Source organism: Thunnus albacares, chromosome 12 (genome assembly GCF_914725855.1).
Source record: "Thunnus albacares chromosome 12, fThuAlb1.1, whole genome shotgun sequence".
Taxonomy (NCBI): Eukaryota; Metazoa; Chordata; class Actinopteri; order Scombriformes; family Scombridae; genus Thunnus; species Thunnus albacares.
Window position 1 is genome coordinate 1,135,059 of NC_058117.1, and position 16,397 is coordinate 1,151,455.

At 38.4% G+C, this 16,397-nt stretch overlaps 1 protein-coding gene across 3 annotated transcripts in view; it reads left to right on the top strand.

Annotated features, from left to right (window-relative positions):
• Positions 1–16,397, top strand: part of LOC122993943 (disks large-associated protein 1-like) — a 75,190-nt gene that overhangs the window by 42,307 nt on the left and 16,486 nt on the right. For all 3 annotated transcript variants that reach the window (XM_044368403.1, XM_044368402.1, XM_044368401.1), the window contains exons 4-7: positions 8,413–8,537; positions 9,555–9,680; positions 9,981–10,139; positions 10,592–10,674. In XM_044368403.1, coding sequence (XP_044224338.1) covers positions 8,413–8,537; positions 9,555–9,680; positions 9,981–10,139; positions 10,592–10,674 — 493 coding nt within the window. The remainder of the gene's footprint in view (positions 1–8,412; positions 8,538–9,554; positions 9,681–9,980; positions 10,140–10,591; positions 10,675–16,397) is intronic.

The following is a 16,397-nucleotide window of genomic DNA, read 5'->3' on the forward strand; positions in this document are numbered from 1 at the left end:
ATAGCAGCCATAGTAATGCACTCCAGAACGACCCATAGGGCCGTAATCTGCTGCCTTAAAAAACCTTGTCAAAAAATAATGATGTTTTATGGTGTGACAATGCTGTGCTTAAGATCTGGTTAGGTTAAGGCCCAAAAACCACTTGGTTAGGGTTAGGGAAAGATCATGGTTTGGGTTAAAACGATCACTAGAAATGTGTTTAATACTTCCTTAAAGTTATGCAACCTTCACCATGACATGATGAACATGACACATGACACTTGTGATTAGAAATGGGAAGCGAGCGGTCTCCTTCAGCAAAGTCCACATTTTGCCATCTAACTATCTAGCCATCCACCTAACCTGCCTCCTCCTAGTAAGGCAAAATCATCTTATCAAGTCACCTTATATTGACATCATCTGAACTGTGTCACCTCCCTGGGTCATAATTACTATGGCTGCTGGATGGCTTAACCATAACTATAGGTTGTTTTTGCAGGCCTGTTTTTTAGACCTATACTGTTTATTTTTTTAATTCTTAATTATTTTTATTCATTTATATTATTGATATTTTTTTTAATTTTACTGACCTATACTTTTTCTTGTGTGGACAGGTTACAAAATTAATGTGAGAGGAAATTATCTCATTTTGCAAATTTGGTGCCAGAGCTGCAAAGATATAACATTTTTTCATGGCTTTTGGGGTAGTTTTGCTGAGCCATGTTGTGTGCAGTTGAACCATGCTGGCACGCTGTGAGTGTTTTTCCACTGTTTTTCCACTGCACAGCATGGCAAGGTAAAAGAAGTCGTTTACCTTTTAGAACTGATTCACTGACTAATTGTTGTGGAGATCTGTTTTTATTGAAGAGTAGAGCAAAGCTTTGCTACTTCAGTGAGAAACATATTTAATTTCCTGTATCTTTTTCATAATAAAAGCATCCCGTTAGTTTGTCAGTGGAAAGCTTTTAATATCAAGTAGCAATAGCAGGAAAAGTTTGGTTTTCATCAGCAGTAATTTAACGCAACTCCGATACAGACTCTGTTCATTCCAGAGTCCGGGGTTCTGCTTAATCCGAGGATATAGAAGTTTCCCCTCTTCTTGACGTTTTCCTGTATTGCTCTGCTCGCCTCAGCACAGTTTCATCCTTGCTATACTCTGACTCAAACTGATACGGAACAGTCGTTTTGTAGATAGTGTTTTTGTCTTCTTGTTGGAGCTCCTTGTCATATTTGCTGCCAGCACCGTCATTAAAACTCTAAAATTAAGTAACTTTAATGAAAACAGGGGCTGACGTGTGATTATCTCATTATGATGCATTAGCTATGTTTAGCAAGTTTTAATAGTGTACTAAAATGAACAGAAACCAGTGGATCCCTGGAAAGTAGGGGGTAGTCGGTAATGTAAGTTGTAAGCACACAGGATTTACTGGACTGTGCGAAACCACTGGAATGGTCCTTTAACCCAACTGGTTATGAATGACAGTAAGGATGTACTGGGCATGTTGTAATAAATTGTTTATAGTGTGCATTCAACTTAACTGCTGGTGGATGATGGCTACTTAGGGGTGGCTGTGGCTCAGGAGCTAAAGCAGGTGGTCCACTAATCGGAAGATTGGTAGTTTGATCCTCTGCCTCTGCCATCAGTGTAAGAATGTGTGTATGAATGGGTGAATGTTGACATGTAGTGTAAAGCACTTTGAGTGGTTGGAAGACTAGAAAGGTGCTATATAAAATGCAGCCCATTATTTATACACAAATGTGTGAATAATTTGACCTGACATTGATGTTGGTACATGCAGGACTGTTGAGCTGATGGCGGAAAGGGGAATTCTGCTTTATCAGGTCTGTTATACAGGTTCATGGAAACAAGGACTCACACAAAACAACGTATATCAGGGTAAGCTGCAGAGCCTCCTACAGCTTTCCAAGTAAACATGATTTCTACATAAATCATTGTCTCTGAGTCTGAAAGAAAGTAAACACAGAAACCTGTAGCAGCCATCATGGCTAATTGCACAGTAATTTACTGTATATCTGTGGCAACTTGCATGTTGGTCTGTCTACACATGTGAGGCTGTGAATAGCTTAGCGTGTGTTCATGCCAGAAAAATATTAACTTCACACTGTAGTTATGTTCACACAGTCTCCTATCATGCATAAATGATGAATTATTAGCAACATTTCAGGTGCACTCACTCCAAGTGTTTTAGATCATCTGGATAAACTGTTGGTTTGTTTCCAACCTGTCTGAACATGTAAATGCTATATCTCAGCAATTACTTTGGTGAATAGATGTTAAAATAACCAATAGAAGTGATGGACAAAACTATGAAAATAAGATCCAAGTTGCAATAAATTGAAATTATGCTTTCAAATTAATGTTTTTTCTTAATCTTAGTGTTATAGTGTTGTAAGGGAGTAGCCTAAATAAACCACCTGCTGTCACTATTGCGCTGTCTATTCCCCTGAGAATTTAGCAATTATCGCTGTTTGTCCCTTACAGGACACTGTAATTCTAAAATTCATTCTGTGCGGGACACCATATTTTTTTAAAGTTTACTTTCACTACTTCATAAGGTAAGCAGTGTTAATGGCGGCCTATGTCATCTGTACTGTAATATCTGAACTAAAAACACCTACCCTGGATTAGCTCACAGTTTATCAGCCTTTTCAAAGAAAGGGATAAAGCGTGGGCCAAATATCGCTTGTCTAAGGATGCTGCTGGTTGGGAAACCCACAGATACTTGAGAAATCTATGTAAAACCAAAATAAGGAATGCAAAATCTAACTACTATAAAGCAAGCTTTTCACAGAATTTCCGTAATCCTAGACAGTTCTGGAAACAATTGAACAATATTCTCAATAAAACTAACAAAAACCTCTTAAACCAGATACATACAAGTAATGAAACTATTACTGATCCTCTACTTATTTCCCAAGCTTTCAACCGTCATTTCCCATCTATCTGTGGTTCCCAACACTTTAATTCTTATGATATGGCTGGCTCTTTAAACTGTACTGCTTCTAACGGTTCTTTTTTCTTTAGAAAAACAATGCTGACATTGTCTATCTGAACACCTCTGATACTTATCTTAGACCCCTAAATGTCTTATATAACTCTCTGTGTAGATTTATTTTGAGGTGCCCATATAGAACTCATCATTGCTTTATATATGAATCACTTAATTGGCTACAAGCCTAAAGCTAGAAGGCAGTTTCACTGGGTTCAGGTCATCTTTAAATGTGTTTACTTTAATTGTCCTTCCTATTTGAAACAGTTTTTGGTTCCATACAGATCTTATTCGCTCAGACATATGCAATATCCCTTCTTTTCTGTCCCCAGAATTTTTAAAGAAGTCAACGCAGGTCTTTTCAGTACAAAGCTTCAGCCGACTGGAATGATCTTCCTCTTTCTCTTAGATTTATTAACTCTTTTTGCTGCTTGAGGACTTCTTTATTCTGTCATCTTAAAACAACCTGTTCATGCCTTTAATTTGTATGTATTTGCAATTAGAAGATGAATTGTTTCAAGTGCTCTCGGTACTGATGAAACTGATCTTTTTACAGGTCAATTCTCATTTCTTGTATCCAGTTTCTTGTACAACTGCTGAGGGTGGGGGATGTGGGTGGGAGATGGTGAGAGAGCTGTCTGTATCTGTGTATTTGTAGTCTATGTTTGTTATGTAACGTTGTCATTGTAAGTATGTGTTATATTCTGTATTTTGTGTTTTTTAGGACCCCTCAGGGGGCTATCCTTTTTATAAATTCACTTCACTTCAATTCACTTCACCCATCCAGTCAATCTGTTCAACTATTGTGTTAATTAAGATGTTAACTTACACTTAGTGTGAGTTTGAGAAGTGAGCACTTGTGTTTTTATGTGTAAATACTGGCCGTAATGTTGGCTAGCTTGCTGTGTATGAGTAGAGCACTCATTCAGTGGAAATAGTGCAGGGTGAATTACCTTTTCAGTTATTGTCTGCTATCGGTCTTGTTATGTCATTTAATTTATTTTCACACTAAACAATATGTTAAGAGTGCCTTATTTAATTTGAAAAATGCAGTAATTTGTTATTTTCAGAGTTAGATTATTATTTTGTAATTTTTATTTTGGCACTTGGACATATTTTCTAAAAACAGTTTACTTTCACTGCTTCGTAAAGATATGCAGCCAGCAACCAGTGTACTGGACCAGCAACAGAGATGAAAGCTGTCATTGTGAGCCAATAAAGTGTCACCAGGTGTCAACCACAATCCAGAACTCCTGTGTCAAATGCCTCCTTCTTGCCACACATCACCCCATCACACACCAAGAAACACAATGCAGAGTCCTAGGGTGTGTAGAGAGGCTACAGAACCTTTGGGTTACAGTATATTTGCTCATGCTGCACAACCTTGAACATCTCTAGAAATAGTGCCACTGTCTAAAAAGGTTAATATATATCCCTGGTTATTGCCTCAGCCAAACAGCTTCACAGCACATCACAAGTCAGTCAAAGACTGACTTCCAGAGGCAGAGGCTAAAGACCCATCTTTCAAAATAAGCTCCAATGAACCCTTGGCATTCTGCTGATACATGAGAAACTGAATGATGAGCTGCCCTGACCCTGTCTGAAAGCACCTGAATATTATGCTGACACTTGAATTGTGACAATCCAGCTCTGTCTGGAGAGGAGCACAAGGAGAGTAAACTGGTTCAGGACTGTGAAAGACTGATTCAACAGAGACAGGGGGAAGGAGGAGGGTGTCTGTTCTCCCTGTAAATTTACATTTACAGGGTAAAAACCTCCTTCTATGAGGATCATCTTCATATTCCGTGTTTATGCCTGAGGCACCTTTACAGCCAACACACTTTGCTTCAGGAGGATCAGGAGGAGACTGAAGACAGATGTGGGCAATGATGACCTTGATTTATCTGTAACAGCAGAGGATTTCAGTACACAGACAGTTATGGCCATGAACTTTTTATTTCTTCCTCGACTCCTTGTCTACTGAGGTTACCACAAGCCTCTGTCTGTTGTTGGGCATCTTTTGAAAGCAAAAATAATTCAATTCAATTCAAGTAGCTTTATTGGCATGAACAAAAAAACATGTTGTTGCCAAAGAAGTTTACAGAAGATTCACATATTACATATTACATGTACATATTAAATACGCAGGTGTCACATGCAGGTTCTATATTATACTTATGCAGTCCATTCTTTCATTGCAATACAATACAGTACAACACAGTTTTATAGTTTCTGATACAATTACTTAATATCTTACAAATATAGATTTTACAGTGTTTGTGAGTCCCTCAGGCTGTGGCAGGCAGATACATATTTAGCTGCTAGAGGTGCTGCTGTCCCTTCACCCAGGAGAACTGCCAATTTCTTCTCTGGAGTTAACATTTGGAGGTTAGGTATTTTCTTGGCTATTTCCTGGTAGTGGAAGTCTCTTACTGAAGAGAACTTCTCACAGTGGACAAGGAAGTGCATCTCTGTCTCTACATCCCCTGTCGAGCAGTGAGCACATAGCCATGTCTGTCTATATCTTCCTGTTTCTACTGCTAGTTGATGGTCACTGAGTCTGTATTTGGTCAGGATCCATCTCTGCTTCGTGTCTCTGACAGAGAGGAGATACTCGGCCAGTTTATATTCTCTGTTTAGGGTCAAATAAGAATTTAGTCTACTTTGGGTCTTTGGGTTTATGTCAACAATTCTACATTTAAACATGCTCTTTTAAATAGGCTACTATGGCCATCCATGTATCCATTTGTCTGCTTGGTGATGTTATATCTACATTGAATTGCAGTAGAGTGAAAAAGGTGCATGTTGGTTGATTTTTTTTTTTTAAAAAAAAGCCCCAGAGAGGCAGTTAAAGCACACTCTGTAATCGCCAAGAAGCTGTGCACAGCACTCCGCCTGGCTGTTGTTTTCACAGACTTTCAATCTCAATGGGTTACCCTGGTTAAATAAAGGTTTCAAAAAAAGAAAGAATAGTCCCAGCATGTAATTCAATTAAATCATCAACTTATATAACTTACAGGGGGGTAGCTCAACACACAATGTATTTGATTAACAGTATTTGGAATATTGAATGGGTATTTTTTGCAACTGATGTTTATAATGTATAGTGAGTTCAGTGAATTAGCTGGAGTGATGGTGTCTTGGTTCTTTTCAGTAGTGACTGTGTGTTGGGTTACTGCCTGTGTCTGTGTGTATATGCTTGAGAGAGAGAGAGAGCTAGAGACAATGTTGTGTTGCTATATGTGGCCATTTATTGTTTTGCTAACTGTTTTCCTCCCAGCAGGGCATTGATATTTAGATATATCAGCAGCTAGCTGCGCAGTGAACAAGCTGGTTTATTTCCGCCTCAGGCTGCAATTTATTTATAAACACATAAGCATGAATAAATGTCATTTCATGTCTATATTTGGATTTTCTGGAGCCACTGGCTAAATAAGAAGCATGGCTCCACATTGTTAAACAATGATATGGATCAGAAAAAATTGCTCTTTTCCAGGCCAACATGGTCTGAATGTGAAAGATGATGTATTGTACTGTATGTGGTATACATGCTCAGTGTAGTGACAGAAGCAGCTCCACCAGTGGGCCTTCAGAAGACACTGGTGGTTTGCTTCAATTTCAAAGCAGTGGTAATCCAACAAGGCTTTCACTTATCCACTTCACAAAACGGATTACAGTTCAATTGAGTGAGGATAATTATCATGAATGTAACTTTTCCCTCCTCCATAATCTCTTCCACTGTGTTATGGAAATTGAAAATCAATTAAAGTAAAATGAATTCCATGCCAGTTTATTGAAATCAAATTGGGACCCTCTGCCTGGCAGAAGAAAAGAAAATAAGACGGAAGGATGTCAGCATGTTGTCCTGGTAGTATTTACAGCAAAATTCTTTGAGAGAGGAAGAGAGGGAATACATTTAGCTAAAAATGATCCCAAAACGCATAGCTTTGCAGTCCCACTCAGGCCCCCAATGACAGAGTGACTGAGAGTGACAGAGTGACCCTTAGAGTGCCCTCTAAGGTGCCCACACAGTATGATAAAATGCCCTCTACGGTGCCTACACAAAGGAGAAAGCATGCCAAAGTTCTGTAATGACTGTCTAGTTATGGGTAAATCAGGACAAAACGCCCTCTAGAGGGCCTCTATATGTGACGATCTGGAATGAAATATCCTCATGGTGCCCTTTCAGTGGAAGAAAATGTGATAATGCCCTTTAAAGAACCCCCAAAAATGAGAAATGATGTGCCCTTTAAATGAAGAGAATATAATGCAGTCAGTGCACTATGATGCAATGTGATGGGATGAACTGGAGGTTCTGTAGGGGTGCCCTTCTAGTGCAAGTGCAATTAAGCATTTCCCTAAGTCTAACATACTGAAGTGCAGAATTAGGTGCCCTTTCAATGAAAAAGGTGCCCTGTAGGGTGCACTGTATGGGAGAAAAACATTGTGAAGTGGGGGCCCATTGAATGTATCAGGTGCCATTTATATTTTTTCGTCCTCGCCCCTGAGACATCCTGAATCCACCACTGGTCATGGTTAAGACACCAGTGTTTATTGTCTGTATGAGGTGTGATATGAGCTGCTGTCTCCAGTGTCCGCCAAGTCATTCACATAAACAAACAAACAAAAACACCAAAAATTTGTGCTTTGGACAAATTTTGTTTTCTTCATTTTTCTGGTGATGACTGACTCCACAATATTGTGTTTGTGTATTATCACCAGCAAGAGTCCTCTGGCATTTTATTTGACTTATGTAACTTGTAGTATCTCATGCAATCTATATACAGTATTCTATGTTTGATAAATCTGTTTCCCATTTCTTTATACACTTTATTAAGATATAGTCAATGATATGTTGTACACTACTGTGTACAACATATCAGAAGAGGACAATACTGATGGAGTTTTAATCAAGCTCACTATTGTGTTGCTAGACAGCTATGTGTCCTTTGAGATGATAGCACATCTCCTTCTGTAACGGTTATTATATAATATAGAGACGAGTGAAAAGAAAACAAACACAGGTCAGAGGAAATTTCTCTTTCTAATTCAAACAATGTCTGACTGACATGGAGTGTAACTCTGAACCTGGAATCCTTCAGAATAAACTAAGAAATAAAGATCCCACTGTGGCTGGAGTCAGATCCAAATGTTCATTATAAAAGGGTCCAACAGCTGAATGTCACTGCAGTTCATGCAGTTTATCACCTGTGAGTAAAATTAAACTCTTTAAAAATATCTTGTGTATCAACACATGTAGTATTAGAAAACAAAGTCTTGTGGTTATAGGAGCAGTTAACATTGGAGCTGTGTCTTGAACAGCTGGGTGCAGTGTCTCCAATATCTATTTATGCAGTATAGAATTTGAATATATCTTTTTTTTGTCCTTCTTATTGTCCCTCCCTCTTTGTCCTTTGTGTAGTTTCATCTTGCATCACCACGTATAAGAAAACTCCCCCACCAGTGCCGCCCCGAACCTCCACCTGCTCAACGGCCTCCAAGCCCTACATCTCTATCACAGCACAGAGCAGCACAGAATCTGCACAGGTACTGCACAGAGACTCAGTCCAATGTGTTAATTTGCTCCACATGTAGTTACAGAACATGAGACCATCAGTCTGGAGAGTAATATAGCACATACAGTTTGGTGGTTGGAGAGTTACCCTTCTTATTTCACATTGTTTAGACAAATATGCTTTTTCAGTCATCTGTCTCATGCACATTTGATTAGAACTTTATTTTACTCAATACAGCAGTCTACACAGGCCATGTAACTGTTCCACTGGCCTTGTGCTATACATGTGTAACCGCGACCTGAAGCATATTTAAATGCTCAAGTCTATTTTCCTCTTGTGTATATATCACTTGAGTTTACCATGGGCATTGAACTTTGTTCAGTTTTAACACAACTTTTTGGTGACAAACTGGAAAATGTTGACTATGATTGGTTAGAAATCCAGCCCAGTGCAAAATAATTTGTGGTCGTTGTGCGGCTGGACTGCCTTCAGCCCTCTGGGTGATACTCTTTGGGACGCTGCATATTTAAAGGAGGCTAATTTCCCCCTCTTATGACGTTATTCATCAGCACATATCACAAAATATGGTAATATTTATCTGTTCATATATTTAGACTGTAAACAATTTTCTGCTGTCTCTATACAACAGCACTTATTGTATATACAACTTTAGAGCACTTCACAGCTGTTTTATTTACTCTGTGATCATACACATTATTGTCATAGGTGGGGAGACAAATGCTACAAAGATGACAGAAAAGCAGATAGTAACAGACAAAAACAAGAGGTCTGGGGCAACAAATGCATGCCTGCATGCATACATGGATGAACCAATAAATAAAATTTTCACACAAAATTACCTTCCCTTTACTTCTTATATCATGTCAACTGTGTTTTATATCCCAGCTAAGATGCATCTCAACAGGCATATGGCCACAATGTTTTCAATTGTCTTTATCTAAAATGATCATTTATTAATGACATTGTGAGATATTAATGCTCATATTAACACCAGGTCTTAAAAACAATGTTTTCTAAAATCAACCAGGATGCATACATGGAAGAGGAGGGACCAAGAGGTGACATGACCATTCAATCGGGGCTCAGTAACTCAACAGAAAGCATCGATAGCATGAAAGCCTTGACAGCAGCCATAGAGGCTGCTAATGCACAGGTTAGTGCATTTTTATTGACGTTTTAAGAGGGACCAAAGTAATGTACATTTCTACTTAACATATTATTTTGTGCAGTATACAGCATACAGTGTTTTGTAACTTTGTGATTTCACCCAAAAATATTAATGTTTTATATGTAATTTATTAATCATTATTCAAAGCTTGAACAGAAACATTTGTATAGAACACTTTATGTGCTTTTCCAAATACTGTATTCACTAGGGGGGAAACACATTCACACAGACTGCACATTCCACTTCACTATGTACTTCATGTTTGCTACCATATTTCCTCTGCAGGTCCATGGACCAGCCAGTCAGCATGTCAGTAACAGCACCATGACAGTCGGAGTACCCACCCCCTCAGTCTTGAGCAGGGGGCTGGTTGTTGAAGACCATCGGGACGAATACAGGAAAGAAGTACTCAGGAAGAGCAAATGTCTCTCCATAGGCATCCAGGTATTTATCAAACACAAAGGAGGGGACTGGAGGAAATGATGTGCTTCAGTTACTCAAACATTACATAGAGACTGTGTATTTGTATCATTTCTACTGCCAGATCACTAGTACCTCCCAGAGTCAAGAATCATTTCACAATGCTTTGATTTCTGCTGAATTTCTTGAAAAGATTCAATGTTCACATAATAATCAGTATGTTCTTCTTTCTATATGTAACTGAAATATTTGAATAATGAGAGTTAGTTGATTTATCCTCTAACACCGCTGTATACAAAAAGATTGAGCTAGAAGGCTAGAAGGCTTATTCTTGTGATTATAATACTAGCTTTACAAATTAATTTCAAGTGGACCATGAGTTAAGATAAAAGCATTAAAAATGAAATGGCATTTTTTGATCTGTTTTACCTGTCTTGATAATCCTGTGTGTGTTGCATTTGGGGGTTGTCCTGTAGGTTGATGGACCAGAAGAAGTTCCAGATCCAGAGGACCCATCTAAGTTCACTTCTGTAGGAGTACAAGTGGAGGATGACAGAGGGTGAGGCACTCACATTTTCTATCCTTTTTTTTCTTTTTTCACCATAAAATCAGTATATTATTGACCATCTAGAATAAGGGTGCACATTTTGCTTCAGAAGCAAGGGAAGCACATTTGTTTATGAATATAGACATTCAGGATGTGCAGAGGGCCCAGTATTTGTATCAAAATTTGTTGAGGCAGCAAAATTATAGAGCCAGAGCACTAACAGTGCGAAGGCCCTGTTGGAATTTAAGGAATTATTAGGGCCCAAGCACTGAATGGTGCTAAGCATTTTTGTTTAGCTAAACATGCTTGAAAACTTGAAAACCAGAAGTGGTGAAAAATGTCATATTTTATGGGTCTTGGGTGTGGCAATGGCAAAATGGCTCAAGAATATACCGTACAAAATTTCAAATTTGAAGCCCCTCCTTTCAATTTCATGTAGATGAACGAAATTTGGTAGATACATGTAACATGTCCAGGCGCACAAAAAAGCCTCTTGGAGACATACTCTAAATTCAACAGGAAGTCAGCCATTTTGAATTTAATTTCAATTTTTGCGCAGATTTTCCCATTTCCAGGCATTGTATTTTAATGAACTCCTCCTAGAGATTTAACCCCACCAACTTCCAATTTGGTCAGTGTCTTATAAAGACCTTTGTGATGGAAAGTTATCAAAATCTTGAGTTTTCACTGAACGCCATTGCCGTGGCAATGCAGCGAATTTCAGTGTTATGCCATGAAACATGAAGTTGTGATAACTTTATATCGTGTGTATATCGTCCAATCTGCACCAAATTTCTCATGCTTGATGAGGGTCCTCACCTGAACACATCTATGTGTCAATATTGAGTGACAGTTACAGTGCCATCTACTGGCAACAGGAAATTACAGGCTGTATTTTTATGACCTGTGCCTAGCAGGATGAACAGATCCACCTCAAATTTGGTCAGAAAAGCCTTAAGACCTTGATGATGCCATATTGTGAAGATTGTGAGTTTTCATTGAACACCGTTGCCATAGCGACACAGCAAATTTCGATGTTTCACCATTGCAAAACAAGCTGTTGTAACTCTACTCCACATCGTAGGATCTTTCCCAAATTGCACATGTTTGATAAGAGTCCCAGTCTGAAGACATGTACAGGCCTATATTGAATCATAGAAATAGCGCCACGTACTGGCAACAGGAAGTTATAGGCCTCATAGTTCTATTAACTACTCCTAGCAGGTTAAACAGATCCACCTAAAATTTGGTCAGCTAAGTTGTAAGACATTGATGATGCTCAATGGTGAAGCTTTTGAGTTTTCACCAAAAGCAGTTGCCATGGCAACGCATTACTCGCCATGAAACAGGAAGCTGTGTTTGAGGGACTAGGGGTGCTGGAAAACTCACGAGACTTGGCACGTGCGTAAGAAGGTGTGTATTTAGTTGTCTGATATGGTTTTTGGACTTGGGTGTGGCAAAATGACTCAAGGGCGCCCCCTAGTATATTTCAAAGTCAAAGCCCTCACCTTTTTTACATAGATGGATGGAATTTGGTAGGTATATGTATCGTGTCCAGATGCATAAAAAAGCCTCTTGGAGCCATACCCTAAGTCCAACAGGAAGTCAGCCATTTTAAATCTACGTTGCAGTTTTAGTGCTGTTTGTGCAATTTACGGGAGTTGTATTTTAACGAAGTCCTACTAGAGGTCTAACTCGTCTGACTTCAAATTTGGTCAGTGTCATCAAAAAAAAAAACAAGCAACAAGAAGTATAATTAGTGGGTGTTCTCTAGCGCCACATAGTGGACACAGAAAGTGATATTCATCTCCTTCGTGCAACATCTGATAAGAGTCCAGGCCGGAAACCATCTACATACCTGCAATAAAACCCTTTGACAGTTGCGCACCCCAACATGCACAAAAGTAGGAGGGTCTGATCATCGCTGCTTGCAGCTTTAATTAATATTTGTATTTGAATTCGAATAAAAGTGGAAATAGGTGTAAAAATCCAGGTTTTTTTTTGTTATTACACTTTTTTAGGATATCAAAGTGTTAAAATAAGTGTTCATGAATAAACTATCTTACGATGGAGGTCCCCACACTGAGTCGTTAACGAGTCTCCCAGATCATAGACAACTACCCTGACTGCTGAGCTAAAACCAAATGCATCACCATCATGCAGGCAGACCTCTACTTATTTATACACCCATAACACAGAGACAACACAACATGTAATGTGTAGAGAAGAACTTCAAAGGCGATTCTTACTTTGCACTTTTTATTTACTGCCTATTTTTTTACAACTTAACTTTGTGGAAAAGAGAAGGGGAACAACAAGTTATGGAGAGTCCCTTGAAAGCACTTTGCTTGTGTCAGTAGCTCAGCTTTATCTCTGGGGAACACCCCCAACTCCAGGAGAGATGTCCAAATAAGGAAATGTGCGTCATGTAACAGGTGGATGTGATTCCCCTCATTGAGACCTGCTGATAAACATAACAGTGAGCAGAGGAGAGAGACTGAGATAGCGATGTAACCGATCTGTGCACTGGTATTTGACATAGTTTTTTTTCTTCCCAAAAACGAATAATTTTTAATTTGATTTAATAATTTTTAAAATTTTTGTACGAAAATAAATAACCACAAATAAAAAAACACCATGTGTGCTTTGCTAAATAATGTATTTGAATTCGGGCACACCCCTAATAGACATACAGTATATTGTACAGATTTAATGATATGAAAGATAATGTGTACTTTGCAAAGACGATGAAATATATACTTGTAGCACTCACTGGCTATCAATTCTCGCATCAAAAATATATACATTTTATAATAATTAATAATAATTCACTGAAATCTTCAAGGCCTTACATTATATTCATTCAGGAGACAATTTTGTTCAAAACATGTGGACAGGAGGAGCTGGGGAACAAACCACCAGCCCCTGTGATGATTGGCTGACCTGCTCTACCACCTCAGCTACAGCCACCATTAGAGTCAACTGATTGCTTTAACATTACATGTTGTTTAACATTTAACGAACATAAAGTCAGTGGAGAGCAAGGTGTAAGTTTAGCTTCAGATCATGCTGCAAGGGAGTGTACAGGCCACACAAGCTCCACCAGTCATACATCTTTGTTTAGGATAAGAATGGTTGAATTTGAGTCTTTCAGTTCAAGGGGAAGAAGCAGGATTTGTACACAGCCTCAGATTAAGTGCTGCCTGAAGGGCTGATCAGTAACAAAACACGGTTTCAAGCAATCTTAATGATTCACTCCAACTACAACTTTGAAACTGTAAGCCTCATGATTAGGCAAATCAGTGCTGTTAGTTAAGTGAAAAATAACAGGGGAATAGAAAGATTAGCAAAAATTCACATTTCTGCACTTCTAAATGTATTTTGTTCTCTTTCCAGTGCTATGAATTACTATCGCATATCACATTTATAAGCTTTTTTTTAAACATTTTTTTGTAATGTATACTTATTACATGTGATATAGTCAGTTGTCATTGAAGTCATGTTACATTTGGTGTGTTCTCCTTCAGACTTTGATTTGAGCTGAGCTGGAGTCTAGCTGAGTCACTTCCTGCTGTCATGTAATTATTTCTTTCTCTGATCACAAACAAACACCCACACAGTCATCTGCAAAGGTTATCCACTGCTATAAAGTCTCATAACTGTGACTAAGAACCAGTTTCACTGACTTCAGACTCTAGTCTTCAGACTCTTGTCAGTTCAAGCCTCTCTACAAGTTAGTTTAGGAATGTAATGAAATCAGATTCTTATAAAAAAGAAATCTATAAGATCTCAGACTGCACATCCAGTAATATTTACCTAAAATTGAAAGAGAATAGATATTAGAATTTAACTCTGCCAGGATTTCTTACACCATGATTCTGTAGATAAACTTTCTTATCCTTTTCACAACACAGAATTTGTAAAATCATTCATTCATCCATCCATTGTCTGCTGCCTTTGTGACTCTTGGTCACAGTGGAAGGCAAAAGTTAGTCCAGATGTCATTCAACCATATCTTCCAGCTCCTCCTGGAGAATATGGAGGTGTTCCCAGGCCAGATGGGATATGTAATCTCCCATATGTGTGTTGAGGGCCTGCAAGGAGTGTTATCTTGGTCAGTCATGCCCAGGTCCAGGAGACATCTGGAAGACATGCTTGAACTTTGCTCATCTCAGTATGAATAAGCAGCTGTTCTACTCTGAGTTCTTTCCAGATTTCTGACCTCTAATATCCACCAGACATGGCTTGATCATATTTTGCCCCCATTACGGCTACCAAAGACAATATCTGCCAGATTTCAGAGTGGACAACATATCCTCATAATTAAATAACAGTATAGTTCTAAAATTCAACCAGTAAAAAACAACCTATAGTTACGTTTACGCCATCTAGCGGCTGCAGTAAGAATGACCAGAGGACCTTCAGAACGACCCATAGGACCATAATATGCCATTTTCCAAAACCGTAACAAATCACTGTTAAAAAATATTGATTTGTTATGGTGTGACAAAGCTGTAGTTTAGGTCTGGTTAGGTTTAGGCACAAAGACAACTTTGTAAGGGTTAGGGAAAGATCATGATTTGGGTGGTTTATACTTCCTTAAAGTTACATAACCTTCATTGTCATGTCAACAGTAACTACTACGATGTTATGGGTTTAAAAAAATGTCCATTGGAAACATGACACTCATGGTTGGAAGAGAACAGTGGTCTCCTCCTCCAAAGTCCACTTTCTGCCAAATATCTAGCCATCCACTCAACCCACATCCTCCTAGTTAGGCAAAATCACCTTATCAAGTCATCTCATATTCACGTCATCTGAACTGCGTCACTTCCCCAGGTCATAATTACTACGGCCACTAGATGGCGTAAACATAGCTATAGGTTGTTTTGTCAGCCTGAATTTTAGATCCTTATTCATGTGGTCATTACTTATGACCAAAGGGAATGATTGGAACAAAATCAACTGGTTCAATCTTGTTTTAAACCCATGTCCATATTAATTTAAGCACAAAAGCACATAAAATCACACAGAAACAGCAATGTATTTAGTATGTCACTTCAATTTAAGTTGTAGATTAATAATTGGGACTATGAGACCTATTGCTGCATGAGCAATAATGCACTGTAGACAGGATTATTGATACAATCTCATAACCCTATGACTGTCACACAATGCTTTAAGGACAATGAGGTTAAAGTAAAGGTCACAGTCAAGGTCATTGCCCTTATTTTTATATGGATAGAGAAACAGAGTGCTATCTGTCAGACTGACAGCTGATGTGAAAAGTGCTGACAGTGCCAAATGTACACAGGATCCATCTGTGGCTGGGCTCCAGCCCAGTGACGGCTCTGTCGCAGTTTCAGTGTCCACTGAAAATGTTTCTGGAAAAGCAGTGTTTGTCCTTTAGCACATTCATTTATGATATAGTTTAGACCATTTTTGTGTTCTAGAAGTGTGAATACATATTTGTAGCTTTTGTTTAGATGTGAGAACAGATGCTTGGCTTAGTAACACAACATTTTATTGCTTCTAACTTTGCCATCACTCATTTTACAGCTGAGCTACTGTTATTAAACTGTATATTTGTTTCTTTTGCTTGACAAAATAAATAATAAAATAATGATTTTATATATTATATTCAATTTTATTGTGTTTATATGAAGTTTATAGATTTATAAACAAGGTTCAGGAACAGAGACCACGCCGAGTACACATCCCACTTCCGCACAACA